Below are 19,131 nucleotides of genomic sequence, written 5' to 3' on the forward strand. Positions count from 1 at the left end.
GAAATATGAATGAGTAAATGGAATCCTGTGTGTTTATTTTATGCCATCAGAGTTGATTCGTTCGTTCACTAATGGGCTGGGCTATAACCCCCCAGAGAGGGTTCTTGGTAAAACCAATACCCCATAAAAGGGTTCTTGGTGGAACTATTACACCATAGAAGGGTTCCCAGTAGAACCTTGCAAAGGGGATTCTGCATGAAACCTTTCACATTGGATGTAGGTATAACCCTTTATGTTAAACACTTTGCAAGGGTCACAGGTGGAACCTTTTACAAGGGTCTACCAGGAACCAAAGATTAGATATTTTTCCCCACTATGGGGACAACCCAAGAACCTTATATGGTTATAGTTGGCACCTTTATTTCTTAGTGTATTTGTTGGTGAACTTTCCCACATCTTGTCCCTCCCCTTGAGCTGGCAGCCATAAAAGTTATTCATCACTAAAAGGCTCACAGAATTAAATGCCTCACAGAGGAACGTATTCAATCAGCGCACAGCAACATCAGAAAGGTTTTACAGTTATGGGGATATTAGATATCTTCCTCCAGTCCCCCAGTTATGTCTCAGTGTTGGGGGCTCTGGTGGTCCTGGTGCTCGCCTACATTGTTTCGTCCTCCAGCTTCAGCTCCCAGGGAGACAGAAAGGAGCCACCAGGACCCAGACCACTTCCCCTGCTTGGCAATCTGCTGCATATGGACCTAAAGAGACCCTACAACACATTAATGGAGGTGAGGAAGTGCTTAGAGTAGGTTTTTACTTAACTTCTTTTGTCTGCTCTCCAGGTATATTCACAGTTCTGTTACCTTGTCTGCTTTCTCCTGTATGTGTGTATGTGTTAAAGAAGAACATATAATACCTGTGCACCTCTTTTGTTAGTTTTCTAAGAAATATGGATCAGTGTTCACCATCTACTTGGGACCTAATAAGGTGGTGGTCCTGGCAGGATACAAGACAGTGAAGGAGGCACTTGTAAACTGTGCTGATGAGTTTGGAGACAGAGATGAAATACGAATTCTGCATGACGGTTCTCAAGGAAACGGTAAAGAAATAAGATTAAAAAAACAAAAAAAAAAAACAGCTTTTGGCCAACCAATTTTCATTATCCATGTTTTTTTTTATTTGTTGAACTACTTTAAATCAGGTGTTATATGGTCCAATGGTGATTCATGGAAAGAGATGAGGCGCTTTGCCTTGACAAACCTGAGAGACTTTGGAATGGGCAAAAAGGCATGTGAAGACAAAATCATTGAGGAATGTGAGCACCTCACTGAGGTGTTTATGAAATTTAAAGGTAAATGGCACATTTTAGATAACTGCATTAGCAACATCTCGAGTACAAATTATCTATATATTTTTTGTGTTCCTGTTGCAGGAGAAGCTTTTGATACGACCAAACCAATAAACTATGCAGTCTCTAATATTATCTGTTCCATGGTCTATGGCAGCAGATTTGAATATGATGACCCAGAGTTTACATCCCTGGTAGATCGAACAAACAGAAATTTCCAGCTCTTGGGGACCCCGTCAATACAGGTATCATTTGTTATGTTTCTGAAGATTATACTTTAAGACATTTAAATATGTGACACAATATTATTTTCCATTTACCTAACCTAAAAGGTTATTTTAAACATCACGTTATTTTAAATACTAAAACTTTTTTTTTTTTTTTTTGACAGATGTACAACTTGTTCCCCTGGTTATTCCAATGGGTTGCACATAGGAAGGAATTCAACAGCTTGTTTGCTGCCAACAGGAAACAGAACTTAGCGCTGTTCAGTCATTTGAAAGAGACCCTCAATCCACAGATGTGCAGAGGTTTTGTGGATGCCTTTTTGGTCTGCAAGCAAAATCTGGAGGTTGGGAAACATGGCGTAGCAAAATTGATATGATAGTTTATGCACCAAGGAGAACAATGTGAACTTGTGTTCGTGTTATGTTGATCTGAACATATGGGTCACAGTCTGTATATGGCCTCTCTTAGAGAAAAGTGGAGTTAACAATTAAAGGACCACAGTACACACTAACTAAATGGGACAATTTCTCTGGTTCTTGGAGATTTATTAACAATTATATGACATTTTCAAGTTTAGGAACATGTGTCTAACTGCTTATCTTTATGTGCAGAAATCTGGGGTTACCAATAGTCACTTCCACAGTGAAAACCTTTTGATGACAGTTATTCAGTTGTTTGCTGCCGGCACTGATACAACCTCAAGTACGCTAAGATGGGGACTTCTACTTATGACCAAATATCCGAAAATACAGGGTAAGGATATGTAAACATATCATATATGTAATGCATCACTGACACTAAGGCCCTGTTCAATCAGATGTTTGGTCAAACCGCTCCACAGTCAGCCTGAAATGTCACTGAAAATTATTGCTGTCCAGGTGTTCATGAACTGAAATTTCTTCACTGTTGTCATCTGTCCCCTTTCATCTCGCAGACCAGGTCCAGGAGGAAGTGAACAGGGTGATAGGAGGTCGTCAGGTTCAGGTCGAGGACAGGAAGAACCTGCCCTTCACCGACGCCGTCATCCATGAAACACAGAGACTGGCCAACATCGTGCCCATGGCGCTTCCTCACAGAACCAGCCAAGACGTCACTTTCCAGGGTCACTTCATTAAGAAGGTAAGTAATTAACATGGCAGATTGAACCCAACAGATGTTTAAAAACTACAAAATAAATTCAAATTCCTTTTTAATTGTCAACAGGGAACCACAGTGTATCCTCTCTTGACATCTGTCCTGTATGATGAGACTGAGTGGGAGAGCCCACGCACCTTTAATCCTGCCCACTTCCTGGACAAAGACGGAAAGTTTGTCAAGCGAGATGCCTTCATGCCTTTCTCTGCAGGTTGGTGAATTTAGCTGTTATTTCTTGTTATTCACTTCTTTGCAGACGACATTAACCTTTTTCTTTGTGGTCTCTCTCACTCACACAGGTCGTAGGATTTGTCTCGGAGAGAGTCTGGCCAAGATGGAGCTCTTCATCTTCTTCACCACACTCCTGCAACACTTTCGTTTCAGTCCCCCACCTGGAGTTTCAGAGGATGACCTGGATCTGACTCCACGAGTGGGCAGCACCCTCAACCCTTCACCTCACAAACTGTGTGCGGTTTCACGGATGTGAGAAAGATCAATTCATCTTCTTAGTTAAACGTTAAATGTCCTCAAAATGTTCAATGCTGCTGATGTAAATGAATGTCTTTAAAGTGACAAAACATTAAATATTAATTTACTGTCTGTTTTATTATTTTCTGAGAACATTTCCTCCATAAAATATGATTTAGTTTTAACAAAATCAGAGATAGCTGGTGATTATGTATACTTCCTGAGGGTCACCGTATCAAAGCACAAAGTTAAATAGTGTGAGACAGACAGAGACACCATTCACCCGAGTATACGTCTATATATATGGGAAATATTATATCCACAGAAATTCTCAAACCAAAAACAAAACTTCAATGAGCTCAGTGCAGCTTTTAATATTTATCTATACGGCCTGCCAGAATATCAAGGCCATAAAAACAATGCATGAAACAATGAGCACATGGCCATAGACACGTAAAAGGCCTCCACCCCACCCACAATCATACATAGAAGCAAATTTGTAGTTCTTTTTTTTTTTGTCTCTGTGTGGTTTTTCATCTCTTTAGTCACCTTGCCTCTCCTTCTCTCATTTTCTGTCTCTTTTGGACACCTGGGCTTGTGTCCAGTAGATTACTCAGTAATCCATTCATGTCTGGTAGGAAAGGCAGACTGAATTTGTAGTCATTTTACGTCTTCTCAGTCTTTTGTGTCTCTCATTGTGGAAGCATTATTAACATTATTTGATATTTTTGTATTTGAGCTTGGTACAAGATCTGATTACAGAAGCTGTTATGTCAGTAAAAAAAAATAGTAAAGACTAAATACACCAGAAAACCCAGCACAGCCTCTACTGTCTGCAGACACATTTTAAAGTCCATTCTATATTCAGGCCTGATGTAACTTGACCCTTGATTGTTTGAACATTTTTGTTAATGTTTATGTTGCAGCTCTGCCTAAAAATGACAACTCATTCCTGAACACCCAAAGACCCATTTTCTGTAGACACTCGGCATAGACAGTTCCTGTAATATTACACTGAGAACAAACACTATAGTTATACAGTAGAACCTCTGTAGATCATTAAAGATGAAGCACAGACAGAAACAGGGTCCAAATACAGGTCTGACAACAGAGAAAAAAATGCTTCAGCTCACTGTAAAGTCACTTAATCATACAAGATAGATAAGATATGTCACTATACGAATATCATTATGATTATTATTGATATAATTATATTAATTAGAGGCTACAGGGCTTGAAATGTGAATGAGTAAATGGAATTCTGTGTGTTTTTATGTTATGTATTTACTTATTTATTTATATTTTAATGATTTACTATTTGCTGGTAGCAGGGGCAGACTGGGGCAAAAAAGTGGCCCGGGAATTTAGTACCTGACTGGCCCACTTGCTGTCAATGTTGGCTAATGCCACTGACACTGTCTGGCCCTTGTCCAAACACAATACTGTCTCTCTCTCTGTTTCATTCACCCACTCAAACACACCATACTTGAGAACTAAAGTACTGTAGGGGGGTCTGTGGGCACGAATGTTGTGATTTTTAACACATAAATGAGGCATTCTGATGTACTATGAGGAGAAAATAGAGGGAAAAGACAACATTGCTTCAGATTTAAAAAATGAAAAAAAGCAGATTTAGTACTGACTGAGGTTCCTATCATTGTAATGGCAAGAATGGCTGGAGTGTATGAAACTGGTCTAGTGGGAAGCTGAGGCTGGAGAGCAAAAACAAAACTCATATTTGAAAATCTTTTGTCCTGGATCAGCCTTCACCACGGGCCTCTTAGGCCACACTTTTTTCTTCCACCACATCTGCCCTATTCTTATTTCTATCTTGATAGCTGTACTGTCAGATATTAAATGGCATGAAACCTGCTTGAGCTTTACACATGTCCTGAGATTTACAGCCAGCTATGATTATAGAATGGACGGCCCAGCGCGTCACTTGCAGCACCACGCCGTACCGGGCCGGCCCCCTGACCCACCGGGTAGCTTTTCCTAACAGCTGCCTATTTTCCCCACTGTCCGGGTCAATAATACAACCCATCTCTTGGCATGATCATAACATGGAAATAAGAGATTAATCAACAGCACCATTCAAACATTTGAAAAAATATATTTGTTTATATAAAAATAACAATCACCATATCAGCTGAATTTCAACAAGCTTCATTCACAGATAAAAAATGACAAATATTAAAAAAACAACACAGACAATGCTGTGCGGCGTAGTTTCTTACTTATCTTTTGTTGCTTCTGAGTAGCGTCCAAAGATAAATCGGTGAAATCCAGAAATCACTTTGTTGGAATAACCTCCGGCAGCCTGAACACAGGCAAAGAGCCAACTGGTAGCAAAGTGTGGGGACCAGAATTGAATGGCCATGAAGTTTATCATATACAGATCAAAGATCATTTGCACGCTCTGATAGTGCTGTGGACGTTCACCATGAGTATGACATTTGAAGGACGCTGATAACAGCTGTCCAATGTCTTCCAAAACCAACACAGCACCTTCGACAAACACAGTAGTAGAGCACATTTGAGTGTTTATCATGTTTTATTATTAAGTAATGTATATACTGGGTGTTAAATAAAAAGTCTAAATGCTTTAGAGCTGCTTGGTCAACAGCCAACAGGAAATATGACGTAAGAGCTCTGACACAACATGGAGGAACATAAAACTGTTTCTTCCTCTTTTTTTTCTTTTTTTTAAAACCACAACACAAGACACATGACAGATGTTGACACGCAATGACTGACACGTGGTCAGTACTTTGGACTTGAGCGTGGGAAAGTGCAAAAAAAAAGTGCACTATGAGGATATTCTTCCAAAATAAAAGCACAAGACAAGACTTACATGGCTGACAAAGCAGTGCTGGTGATAAACTGATATTTACGGTGGATAAAAAGGGGTTTTGTTGCTGCCCCGTCCACAGTAGTACATCAGTTACCTTCCATGCTGCTCTGCTTCGCCAAACTGGGGCGTGCTGACCGTCGTTTACACTGATTTTGGAAAATTACCTCACGTAATCTCATTTCAAAACATCCAAACTAACCTTTAAAGGTCCAGTGTGTAGGATTTAGTGCTATCTAGCAGTGCAGATTGCAACCGACTGAATAGCCCTCGCATTAGTGCCCCCTTCCATGTGTAAAGGTGAAACTACAGTGGCTTCAAAACTTGTGAAAATCCCTCTCTGGAGCCAGTGTTTATGGACCCATAGAAGAGCACCCACAGTGGTCTGTAGACATAAAATGCTCATTCTAAGTAAAAAAATATAGTTATATTCTGTAAATAGAGACAACTAAATTTGACACACTGGACCTTTACGAGCACCATAATCAAGATTAAAGTCTCTCTGTGTTACGGGAATTTTTAAAGAAAAAACCCTCGAGTAAGGAGGACTGGATTCAAAGTATCAAAGTTTAAGTTGAATTTATTATTCTTGTACAAGAAGGAGCGTTTAACAGGGCAACACACAAAAGGGGTTACAGAGAAAAGGCTCCTCGAGGAGCTCTAATAGTCGGTTTTTATACAATTTTAAAAAATGGGATGTGTCGGACACCTCCCCACTGATACAGATAACATCATAACATTATTTTTTGGTTTTCTGCTCAGTAATGAGCATTATGTTTTATATCCACATGGTACTTCCCTAGCCTGTCTCACCTAACCTTGTACTGTTGATTTATAACTATCTCTCCCTGCCAGCCTCAGTAAATCAGAGGCCAACTAAGGGAAGGGCACGAGACATGCCAAAAGACAGGATACACACACTATATGAATTAAAACATCTGATCCCAGTGTAATCCTAATTTTTATAACACTCTGAGTTCGCTGTGAGGAAACCACAGAGCTGTCTTGTGGGAATCCCTTTAAATTCACTACATAACAGAACAGGTTTAACACTGTGTTACCATGGATATTAGATATGTGAAAGGAAGAGTCCTAAATCTTAAAGATGAAGAATGACTCCCATTTGAGTCACATTTATTTCATAATGCTGACAAACTTAACACACAAAAAAAAAAAGAAATATGACATGAATATAACTAATGCAAGCTAAATTTACAACAAAATAAAATGTCTCTACTGGACATTAGGCTCACAGTCGACCCATACAATGCTAGATAGGGGCATGATTGCACCGTGTAATATATTCAAAATAAAAGAAATTAAAATATCTATTAGAGAAAGATGATGATGAATGATTAATAACAAAACTGTACATTGGCTCGGCAGATCTGGAAAAATGGAAACACAAGAAGAAATCTGCAGCTTTCTGCAGCTGCAAGATAAATGACAAACGTCTGCTGAGTTATTGCAATAAGAACTTTTACTATTACAACCATGCTCCGATTCTGGTTAATGGGCTGGCTCAGTAATACACATTCTACCATCAGTGGGCAGGTTAATAGAACAAGCATCTTCATCCTGAGCAGCAAAGCAACACAAACTGAAAACAGTAACACTCACTGGCATTGCATCATGGTCTCATTTCTTCTGATTTACTTCGGTTTGTTGACCGTGCTGTAGAGGGCGCTCAGTTCGATGTCCTCGTGTGGCTTTGCTGAAGTCTTGACTGTAGAATAAGTCACCTCCTCCTCCTTCTGTGTGACACAAACCAGATGTTTTAAAGTAAATTTGTGGCGCAGCATGAAACGATCGCACATCTTTATGAAGCTCGCTGTGCACACAAGCATTAAGACTTATTGGCCATATAAGAAAGACGTCAGCATGTTAGGAGACATTACATAACTGCACTGTGAAGCAGGTTTGAGAATAAGCCGCCACTGAAGTACCACGGATGAATAAATACAGAATAAAACAGAATAAAAAAACTCACCTTTTTCTTAGGAGAGGTGCGCTGATTAGCGTGGCTCACGGTGACATAGGTCAGATTGCTGTCGGCCTCATCCTGAGTGCAAACAAAACAGTGGTTTATGAAGTGCAAACACACTGTCTGCTGTACTTATCACGTGTTGTAGTGTTTCTCAAACGTAAGGTGCAGGGTGCAGAATTTATGGCATCCAGAGGTTTCAGATCAGCTAAAGACCCGTCACCTCTCCCTCTACGTTCAACATGAAGGAGAAACTTCAGTGGCTTTGAAACTACTTAATATCTGTAGATATTAAAGGCTCATTCTAAGGTAACAGAAACATAATAATTCTTATTTTCAGGTGATTTTAGACTAATAAAACCTTGGTATGAAAATTATATTCTGTCAGTAGATACCTTTAAATGTCACACACTGGACCTTTAACTTTTTTCTAAACTTTCTGCAATATAGCTTCTGGCCACTAGGGGCAGCAGTGACTTTGCATATACAGCTTTGTAATTTGACATTTTGGATTTTAGATTAACTTAATTAGGTCCTGAACCTCTTTTTACTTCATGTGCACTAACATTAATGTGGAATTTTGGACTCGGTAGAACAGGGGGCATTGCTGACCCACACATTTGGAGCTACGACTGCAGAGTTTTTAAACCAATCAGCTGAGCTCCGCTTACTACCTTTCCATCACATTTAAGCTCATCACTAATCCTGATGTATGCACATGAATGTGACAATATAGCAGGTATGATATTCAATCTAAATATTAAAAATGAATCTAAAATAGTTAAATTATATCACAGAGATCTCATAGTTTATTTACATTTTAAATGTTTTAGTTTGGTTTTTTTGATAGTATATGATTTCAATTAACTAAATTACATTGTTCAAAAATAGATTTGAAAGATTTGTCCACACACCACTAGAGGGAGGCTGTGGCACGAGTTTGAGAAGCAGTGTTGTGACAGATGCACAGCAATTACTGTCTCAGTGTGTATGAATATGAATATGAATGTTAATGCTCAGTTGGTATTCATGTTGTGATTGTGTCAATACATTTTACTCACAGTGTGTTGGACTGGTTTTTGAACATCTGGAACAAAAAGTAAAAATACAAAGATTTAGTCATTCTGTGTATTTTACACATGAAACAATGAAATTCATTCAAATAAGGTCACCACAAACATCTCAAACATAGTTATGGTCTTCTTTTTTGGACAAGTCTCAGTTCTTACTGAAGTATTAACATAACTATGGGTTATGTTTATGTATCACAGGTGATGCTGTGTTTGTTGTACTGACCCTCTGTCACTGCAGCTTTCTTCCTGAGTCTGATGAGAACAGCAGCGATGACTGCGAGCAGAATCACTCCACCGACCACCCCACCGATGATGTAGGCGTTATTCTGTCCTTCAAACCAGTCAGTCAAAGACATGACATTAATAACAAAATATGCAATCAGCTAAAGCTAAAAATACATAATCTGATGATGTAGTGATTTACAGAGTTTACTTGACTGATGAAAATACTTTAAGTCCAACATGTCAACCAACCAACAGACAAAGCTCTGTATCTGCTGTGCTGTGTATTATCTTACCTGGATCAGATTTTTCTGTCTCATCGTCTCCTATTCCACGTGTGAACACAGGTGTGTAGTCAGCCTTTATCCTCACTTTACCCTGATTAACAACCTGGCAGGTGTATCTCCTGTTGTGACCACTCTGACGCTTCACAGTGAGAACAGAGGTACAGTCAAAGTGCCTGAGGATATTGTGCCTGAAACGTTGACCAGGCAGCACAGCTCCTGTCTCATTCACCCATCTGATGTTGCTCCGTTGACATCTAACATAATTGTAACTCGACAGAGAGCACAGTATTGTGACGTCACCATCCCTCTTTGGATCAGCATCTGGTGGAGATGAAGAAGCTGAGAAAAAAACAAGTGAAAACTGTTAACTCAGTGAAAAAAATGTTTGAGTGACTTTACAACAAGGTTCTATTGTTTTACTGAGTTAACATATGAAGGTGTAAGAAACCAAAAGTTGATATGTCAATCCCTATAAGCTCAAGCAGGACTGCAACTAACACTGGCCAATCAGATTCACTCCTCTCTTTCATTGAGTCCCATCCACTCCACCTACACTTGTTTACTGTGGGGATGCCTCTTGTGTGTCAAACCAGTGAGAAGTTACTTCCATGTCAACTGTGAGTTCATGTCTTCTTTGAATTGAAGGACAATGTGAAGTGTCTTTCACAGCTGAGGGTGTGAGGAAGATCACTTTGGTCCACAGTGTTAATTACCCTCCCTTAATAAGAAAAATATAAATAAACTAATCACTGTCCATCCTAACCAGGACACTGACATATCACACTGGTTTTGTTTGGATAGTGATAGTGGACAGGTAAAGGGTGTACAGCTGGAATGAGGCTGAGCTCGGCACATTACAACATGTTTGTCCCAAAAAACAGACATATGTGATAAAAGTCAAATTCTCTTTTCATCATCTGAATGACTTTTCATGGAAACAAGACTCACTTGTCAGAACACTTAGAATTGCATTTACATCCTGATTATCATCGTCTCTCTCTCGACAGGTGTATCGACCAGTATCCTCAGCAGTGATGTTGTTAATGAGCAAAGAGCAGGAAGAGTCCAGACTCAGCCTGGCAGCTCGGGATGAGCTCTGCTCAACATTTCCATTTTCAACCTCAGCAATGGTATCAGATAAATCTCTAACGTAAAGCCATGAAATGATGGAGCATGTTGAGTCAGAGCGTGACGCTGTGCCACAGGGCAGGATGACATCTTGTCCAAGTGTTTTGTAGATATAGTTAAATTCTGCACTGACACCTGCTGGAAAGAAAAAAAAACATGTTCTGTGAGAAATGACACATTACATATGAAAGTATTAACTTATTATTATTAATTTTATTCTTAAAAATGAAACATAATGTTAATTCAGCTCTGAACTGGGTTTTTGTGTGTCATCCTCTGGTGATTATCATTGTGTGAGAGTCATTTGGCCTCTTCAGGAAACAGCTTAACTCCACTGTTCAAACTATAACAAGAAAAAACTAAAGACCTCATAGTCAATCAGAATATCAAATGTTTATTCAGATGAAATCAAATCTTACTGTCTTTGTGTTGTCATCCTGTCCAATATTCAGTATATGAACTGCATCATGTTATAATGTAAATACTTAAATATTCTGTCACATGGGTGAAGTTTAAAGACACTAAAGAGAACACAGAGAGCAAACAGACTATTTGATCATCACTTCTCTGACTCTGGACGTGTGTCAGTTTATAGATTACAAAGAAATCTCATTTTAAGAGATTTTGACTTTTATAGACTTCAAAATGTCTCAAATCAAACTAATTTAAATGATTGAAGACACATTAAATGTGACATGACTGAACAGAGATACAGATCACACTCTACAGATGATTGAGGAAGTGATTAGACGTCCTCAAAATATACATACAGGCTGTGTTCATTTTTCCCCACAGTGAAATGTAGTTTAGTAGCAGCCCTGTTCACCGTCAGACACATAACAGACAGACAAAGAAACAAAGGACACACAGGAACTACATAAACCAGGCAGGACACCAGGTGAGACTAATCAGGGACAGGTGCAGGATCAGAAACAGGCGGGAAAACAAGGCAGGAAGTAGAAATGCTAGACAGGGGGGACTACAAAATAAAACAGGAAACAGCTCAAAGGTGCAGTCAGACTCTCGCAGCACAGACGTCCTTTCCTGAGTCCTTCACATCTTTCCTTGATGATGTTTTCCAACAAGATCAAGGAAAAGTGTTTAGGAAATGACAAAGGAAGTCATTTTTTAAATATCTGACCACAGACAGAGTAAATGTTGTTATTATATTTGATCATTACTTCTCTGTCCTTGACATCTACATATGCTAAAGTTCATATACGTTTAAGAATTCATCTAAACAGAATTGATTATAATTGACATTAATTCCTCGTCTCACAACCGTCGGTTCATATTTACAGGAAGTTTCAAAGCTTGTCTAAAACAGGAAATTAGTTTCTGAAAATGTTTTCACATGCGCCTTTAACTCACACTAATGAAAGTTTGAAACTTCTCTGAAGTCATGATGAACATTTAAATAATAAAGCAGATATTTACCTTCAAACTGAAGCACAAGAATCAAGATTAATTCCAGCAGAGACATTTCGTGTACGTTCTCTGTCAGCGGGCGGACGCTGTGTGACGCTTGTCTTCCCTTCTACAGATCTGTAGGTGAAGGTTCCTCTTTGTGGTTGACATACTCGATGAAAATAACTTGAGAAACAGCAGCAAGCGTCACCCAGCATGTTGCAATTACTAGAGTGTTATGCTGACATCACTTCCATGTTCCTTCTAAACAGGCAGCCATTATTAATAGAAACTTGTTTGACAAACTGCAGCTGTGACAGTTTAAAGATTACAATGATTTGATACAAAATGACTCCAAAAGCACTAATACAATGTTTTAAATGAGTGAAGATACATTTAAAGTGACTTGACTGAACAGAGACACAGACCACAATCTATAGACACTCCAGGAAATGATGAGACTTTCTTGTGAAATATTCACCCACACAGTTCCTGTTAATACATATTTAATATCTTACTTTCCATGCTGCAATGCTTGAGTTGTAATCAAAAGAGGAAGTGACATGTTTGGTGAGAGATGAAGAGTCTTTAAGGGGCCACTAAAGTTATGGAATTTTCTCTCCTTAGGTTACACGAGGTCCCGTGTGGGCCTTGAGGTCCTCAGCAGTATTAGTTGTTTGGCTTTGGTTGGGAACAGTAGGTGCCAGTCTATCTCAACACTGTGGTGTCCAGGTTCACAGAGACCTGTTGCTGCCTTCATAGACATAATAGATAGCTTGTTGTTGGCGTTCCAATCTGCATAAACAGACATCTGTGTCTCCAGACTAGAATATGCTGACAATAACACCTCCATGGGTAAAGACATTCTCTTTGACTCATTCTGGGCGTGTAGTATTTGTGGTGTTATCTTGGGGTTTAAAGTTGATCCACCAGGATGAGTTGGGCAGAATGTGAGACCAACTCAGGCACTTCTGATGAACTTTGAGAGTGTCTCTAATTCAATAAATAATACAGCATCAGACATCAGAGGCTCCTGAACACTTTCTTCCCTTCTGACCTCACCATTGACCTTTGACTTCAACTAAAGTTATTGTTGTGAAACACATTTCATGGCGATCTGTTTAATAAGTGAGAAATGTCACTCAAAAACACAAATGTCAACCTCATGTGGGTACTCGAGGGACAGAGTCAGGGGCTCACCACAGTCAACAGGGTTCACCCTCTGGGCACCATGAATATCTGCACTAAATATCATTCACTGTAGCTGTAGACAATACTACATTTAGTCATATTTTGGGGTTTGCACAGCACTCCGAAGTACAGACTATTGCATAATTTATGAGTGAGCTGATAACAGTCGATGATTGCTGCCCGGGTGTCTCTGCAGTAATGTCACACTTCCGCCTTTTTGACTCGGAGTTCAGGATTGTACAGAGAAGATGCATGTCAGACCTGTTGTCACTAGTTTCATGTCACACGTCTCTATTTAATTTTTCTTTTTGGTGATGAACCCACGGCCTGTACCGTTTAAAGTCTGTCCTAATGAAAATAAAGCGACAGCTGATGGATGAAAATATTTGTCTGCCGTTCATCTCTGACGTCCCAGAGATCCTCCATATTCCTACAACATATATACAGCTGGATATACATTTATTTTAGGGCTGCTTTTCAGTTTTTACACTCAGAAAATCAGCTTATACTGACAGTGAAGGGACCCCTTTCTTTGTGTGTCTAGCAGTGCCGTCGCTGCCGTAACACACCAAGGCACCAAGAGCTGGAGGGGGCACCAAACTGGACCAATTGTCATCACGTTATAAGAGCAGAGTCATTCACTTTGGGAACACAGCTGTGCATAACGTGTACGTGAGGTGTGAGTGGATGAGCGAGAGAGAAGCAGAGAGAGAGCAAGTGAGTGAATGCACTTTAATTGCTCTTTTAGTCTTATTTATTTCATTGTTATTGTAATTATAATATTGAATAATATATCTCTGGTTCAAAGAGTACATTTGTGTGTGTGTGTGTGTGTGTGTGTGTGTGTGTGTGTGTGTGGTGCACATGTTAAACTTACACAAACATACAATTAGAAGGTGATTTCAAATGTAGGATTATCAGTCATGATGTTCTTCTGAGATGAAATATCGACCAATAACAACAGCGAGGGCAGCATGACGCAGACAGTCTGTGCCTGTTGTGACGTCCCATCTGTGTCTGCTGCAGAGCGCCCCCATGTGGTTAAACGTGTCGCTTCACGTGCACTCTTTCACTCACTTTTAACACAGCGTGTTAACAATTCATTTTTCAAGACACGTTGTAACACAAATGTGTAAACAGGAGTGATTTTTTTTTTATCTCTGACAAAAAGACAACAACACATGACGCCTTTTTAAAATTTCAATATGTGTAAATATCATCACTCATACATAATCTGCTCATGCTGTGCATACTGTATATACTGTCAAACCACCTACCTCATGTACATAACACAACCTGTTATATAAAACCATATTTATTTCTGTGCCATTGCTCTATCACCTAATCTTTATTCAGTCTGCAACAGGGGTCTTCAAACTTTTGAACAACAAACAAACAGAACAGGGACCCCCACATGTAATTCATATTTGAGTTTATGATTGATAAAAAGTTCATGCATAATTATTAATGGTTATTAAATGTCAAGAGCTGTGCGTCTTTGCACACGTGCACTGATTCATCCAATCGGAGTGCAAATGCCTCTGCTGTTTGTAGTTTCTTAATTATCTGCACCCTCACATTCACCATTATTTTGGTGAAAATTGTCAATTATTATGAAAAAGAAATTGGCAGACCACCTGCAGTACCTCTGTGGACCCCCCTTTGGGGTCGCTGACCCCTGGTTGAACACCCCTGGTCTACAAATTATAATTATTACTGCTGCTTTTATATCTGAAGATATACTTTTTATATACTCCTCCTCTTTATAATCTGTAACTGTATTTTAGATGTGTGTATGTGCATTGCAGCAACATGAATTTATATGTTTATATTTAAACACATATTTTTCTGTAGACAATCTTGGCAGTGTTTCTGAACATGTATGTATGAGTGCTGATGACACATTAAGGAAGCAACATGAAGCTGAATTCCTTCTTTAAGTCAAACTCTTCAGATGTTCAGATGTTGTGAGAATACACCAGAGTTTTAGAGTAGCTGGTATAGCTAAGGTCTTTGCTGGATACAACGAATACCAGTGAGTTACTACTGTGTCAGCTCAGTGGGGACACAGAGCTACTGTCTACAGTCAAATGCACAATAATAGTTCAACACACTCAGGCTGAACTGATGGTTAATACTGTCGGACTAATAAGGAACAGAAACGAAATGGAGAACTCAAGCTCAGTTTATTGGCTCTTTTGAGGCATTACAGCTGAGACACACACACACACACACCACACACACACACACACCACACACACACACACACACACACCACACACACACACATTTAAGACCAGCATCTAATCGTGGTCATCCGATTGAACATTAACTCTTCCTTTAGCCCATTTTTGTCGCCACCAACGCCGGAGAAAGATATCAGACTTTTTATCTGCTGAATGTTCAACTATGTTCAACAGCTCGTCGCTAACTGTGTCTGTCTGCTGTTTGCTGCAGAGCAGGCACTTTACAGCAGACTTTTTCACTGACAAGAGCTTCCTGTTACTGCTGGAATCAGGGTTGATGAGACACTGAGACAGAGCTATACAGTAAATGTGCCATAATATCAAGAAATTAAGTAAATGAGGATAAAATGTTTTTAACAAATGCAAATAAAAAGAGCAAAGCAATGTATCCTAAACATAAAACGATCATTTGAACTCATGACCGTGATGATGTTTGACTCTCTGGTGAGCCGACGTTGAAGTTGTTGATCAGTGCAGTCTCGTAGTCGCAGGACGTGGTTCGACATTTTCATAACTGACTTCGTCGCCAGACATGCGCACCTGTGAAATACGACAAACCACAACTGAGATCCTGAAAAATTGTTTCAAGGGAACAAAGTGTTGAAGTTTCCACCAGAGAGACTGCAGACTCTGTGGGCACAGAGGAATGAATGAATATACTCACAATGATGTCACGATCAAGTGTCTTTTTGTAACCTGGAGAGACAAAACAACAACAAAAAGCATCATTAATGGTCTAAAGGGAAGATCTATATGAACATGTTCTACCAAATTATGGTCTGAGTTTCCTCACATCTGTATCTGATGATGAGAACAGTGATTACAGTCATGAGGATCAGTGCTCCGATTCTTAGAGCCAACATGATGGAGCTCAGAGGCCAATCTGTGGAATCTGTTGGACCTGATGTAGAAAGAAAAACACGTCCTTCAGTGAATAAGAACAATATTTAAAACCTCCCAGAGGAAAATAACTGTAGTTTATCAATGTGAAATGTTTCTGTTTTTAACATGGATGGCATGAAAATACTTTAAGTCCAACATGTCAACCAACCAACAGACAAAGCTCTGTATCTGCTGTGCTGTGTATTATCTTACCTGGATCAGATTTTCCACGTGTGAACACAGGTGGGTAGTCAGCCTTTATCCTCACATTACCCTGATCATCAACAAACTGGCAGGTGTATCTCCTGTTGTGACCACTCTGACGCTTCACAGTGAGAACAGAGGTACAGTCAAACTGCCTGAGGAGATTGTGCCTGAAACGTTGACCAGGCAGCACAGCTCCTGTCTCATCCACCCATCTGATGTTGCTCCGTTGACATCTAACATAATTGTAACTCGACAGAGAGCACTGTATTGTGACGTTACCATCCCTCTTTGGATCAGCGTCTGGTGGAGATGAAGAAGCTGAGAGAAAACAAGTGGACACTGTTAACTCAGTGAAAAAAAATCTTTGAGTGACTTTACAACAAGGTTCTATTGTTTTACTGAGCCATGAAACTCATCACTGTCCGTCCTAACCAGGACACTGACATATCACACTGGTTTTGTTTGGATAGTGATAGTGGACAGGTAAAGGGTGTACAGCTGGAATGAGGCTGAGCTCGGCACATTACAACATGTTTGTCCCAAAAAACAGACATATGTGATAAAAGTCAAATTCTCTTTTCATCATCTGAATGACTTTTCATGGAAAGAAGACTCACTTGTCAGAACTCTTAGTTCCTGATTAACATCGTCCTTCTGTCGACAGGTGTAGAGACCAGCATCCTCAGCAGTGATGTTGTTAATGACCAAAGAGCAGGAAGAGTCCAGACTCAGCCTGGCAGCTCGGGATGAGCTCTTCTCAACATTTCCTTTGTAAACCTCAGCAATGGTATCAGATGAATCTCTACTGTAAAACCATGTAACGATGGAGCATGTTGAGTCAGAACGTGGTGCTGTGCCACAGGGCAGGATGACATCTTGTCCAGGTGTTTTGTAGATATAGATGGATTCTGCACTGATGCCCGCTGGAAAGAAAAGAAAAGATGTTCTGTGAGAAATGACACATTAAATATAAAATGTATTAACTCCACTGTTAAAACTATAACAAGAAAAAACTAAAGACCTCATAATCAATCAGAATATCAAATGTTGATTCAGATGACTTTTGACTTTTATAGACTTCAAAATGTCTCAAATCAAACTAATTTAAATGATTGAAGATAGACAGACAGAGTAAATGTTATTATATTTGATCATTACTTCTCTGTCCTTGACATCTGCATATGCTAAAGTTCATATACGTTTAAGAATTCATCTAAACAGAATTGATTATAATTGACATCCTCGTCTCACAACCGTCGGTTCATATTTACAGGAAGTTTCAAAGCTCGTCTAAAACAGGAAATTAGTTTCTTGAAATGTTTTCACACGCGCCTTTAACTCACACTAATGAAAGTTTGAAACTTCTCTGAAGTCATGATGAACATTTAAATAAGAAAGCAGATATTTACCTTCAAACTGAAGCACAAGAATCAAGATTAATTCCAGCGGAGACATTTCGTGTACGTTCTCTGTCAGCGGGCGGACGCTGTGTGACGCTTGTCTTCCCTTCTACAGATCTGTAGGTGAAGGTTCCTCTTTGTGGTTGACATACTTGATGAAAATAACTTGAGAAACAGCAGCAAGCGTCACCCAGCATGTCGCAATTACTAGAGTGTTATGATGACATCACTTCGATGTTCCTTCTAAACAGACAGCCATTATTAATAGAAACTTGTGTTTGACAAACTGCAGCTGTGACAGTTTAAAGATTACAATGATTTGATACAAAATGACTCCAAAAGCACTAATACAATGATGAATCATGATGTTCTTCTGAGATGAAATATCGAGCAATAACAACAGCGAGGGCAGCATGACGCAGACAGTCTGTGCCTGTTGTGACGTCCCATCTGTGTCTGCTGCAGAGCGCCCCCATGTGGTTAAACGTGTCGCTTCACGTGCACTCTTTCACTCACTTTTAACACAGCGTGTTAACAATTCATTTTTCAAGACACGTTGTAACACAAATGTGTAAACAGGAGTGATTTTTTATCTCTGACAAAAAGACAACAACACATGACGCCTTTTTAAAATTTCAATATGTGTAAATATCATCGCTCATACATAATCTGCTCATGCTGTGCATACTGTATATACTGTCAAACCACCTACCTCATGTACATAACACAACCTGTTATATAAAACCATATTTATTTCTGTGCCATTGCTCTATCACCTAATCCTTATTCAGTCTGCAACAGGGGTCTTTAACCTTTTGAACAAGAAACAAACACAACAGGGACCCCCACATGTAATTCATATTTGAGTTTATGATTGATAGTTCATGCATAATTATTAATGGTTATTAAATGTCAAAAATGCCGTAGGCAAATTTCGTGTTGGAATGAATGGGAAAGCCCGAAAAAATAAAATTTCAACATACATTTTCAACAATGAACTGCTCTGGCATACTTTCACCAAGAGACTTCATTTAAACTTTAAAACGTAGGTACACTTGCCTTCTCTTTAGGGATTCACTACACTCATCGACAGCTTTTACCATTTTTAAACTATCAAGGCTCAAAGTTGAGCAGG

The 19,131-nt window shown here is 39.4% G+C and overlaps 2 protein-coding genes across 7 annotated transcripts in view; one reads left to right on the plus strand and one right to left on the minus strand.

Annotated features, from left to right (window-relative positions):
• The first annotated feature begins 330 nt into the window (after positions 1-330).
• LOC109138583 (cytochrome P450 2K1) lies at positions 331-3,248 on the plus strand. Its single transcript, XM_019259158.2, has 9 exons — positions 331-728; positions 877-1,039; positions 1,142-1,291; positions 1,373-1,533; positions 1,680-1,859; positions 2,128-2,269; positions 2,451-2,635; positions 2,720-2,861; positions 2,950-3,248. Exons 1-9 carry the CDS (start codon positions 462-464, stop codon positions 3,135-3,137), a joined length of 1,578 nt encoding a protein of 525 aa, XP_019114703.1. The 5' UTR covers positions 331-461; the 3' UTR covers positions 3,138-3,248.
• The window catches only part of LOC109138652 (titin), a 31,553-nt gene continuing 13,076 nt past the window's right edge, over positions 655-19,131 (minus strand). Inside the window, exons 2-7 of one of the 6 annotated variants that reach the window (XM_027283956.1) lie at positions 17,214-17,519; positions 9,545-9,874; positions 9,250-9,357; positions 9,015-9,040; positions 7,960-8,031; positions 6,644-7,723 (exon numbers count right to left, since the gene is read on the minus strand). In XM_027283956.1, coding sequence (XP_027139757.1) covers positions 7,622-7,723; positions 7,960-8,031; positions 9,015-9,040; positions 9,250-9,357; positions 9,545-9,874; positions 17,214-17,519 — 944 coding nt within the window. In that variant the 3' untranslated portion in view covers positions 6,644-7,621. Of the gene's footprint in view, positions 710-6,643; positions 7,724-7,959; positions 8,032-9,014; positions 9,041-9,249; positions 9,358-9,544; positions 9,875-10,483; positions 10,802-16,602; positions 16,915-17,213; positions 17,520-19,131 lie in introns of those variants that run through there. The other 5 variants (XM_027283957.1, XM_027283955.1, XM_027283954.1 and 2 more) reach the window with 5 other exon arrangements.

Source organism: Larimichthys crocea, chromosome XI (genome assembly GCF_000972845.2).
Source record: "Larimichthys crocea isolate SSNF chromosome XI, L_crocea_2.0, whole genome shotgun sequence".
Classification (NCBI taxonomy): Eukaryota; Metazoa; Chordata; class Actinopteri; family Sciaenidae; genus Larimichthys; species Larimichthys crocea.

Bases quoted from the DNA above. Each gene is read 5' to 3' on its own strand.
- LOC109138583 (XM_019259158.2), top strand. From the start codon at position 462: ATGCCTCACAGAGGAACGTATTCAATCAGCGCACAGCAACATCAGAAA. The intron at 1,534-1,679 runs GTATCATTTGTT...TTTTTTTGACAG, and splicing joins TGGGGACCCCGTCAATACAG to ATGTACAACTTGTTCCCCTG. The intron at 2,270-2,450 runs GTAAGGATATGT...TTCATCTCGCAG, and splicing joins CAAATATCCGAAAATACAGG to ACCAGGTCCAGGAGGAAGTG.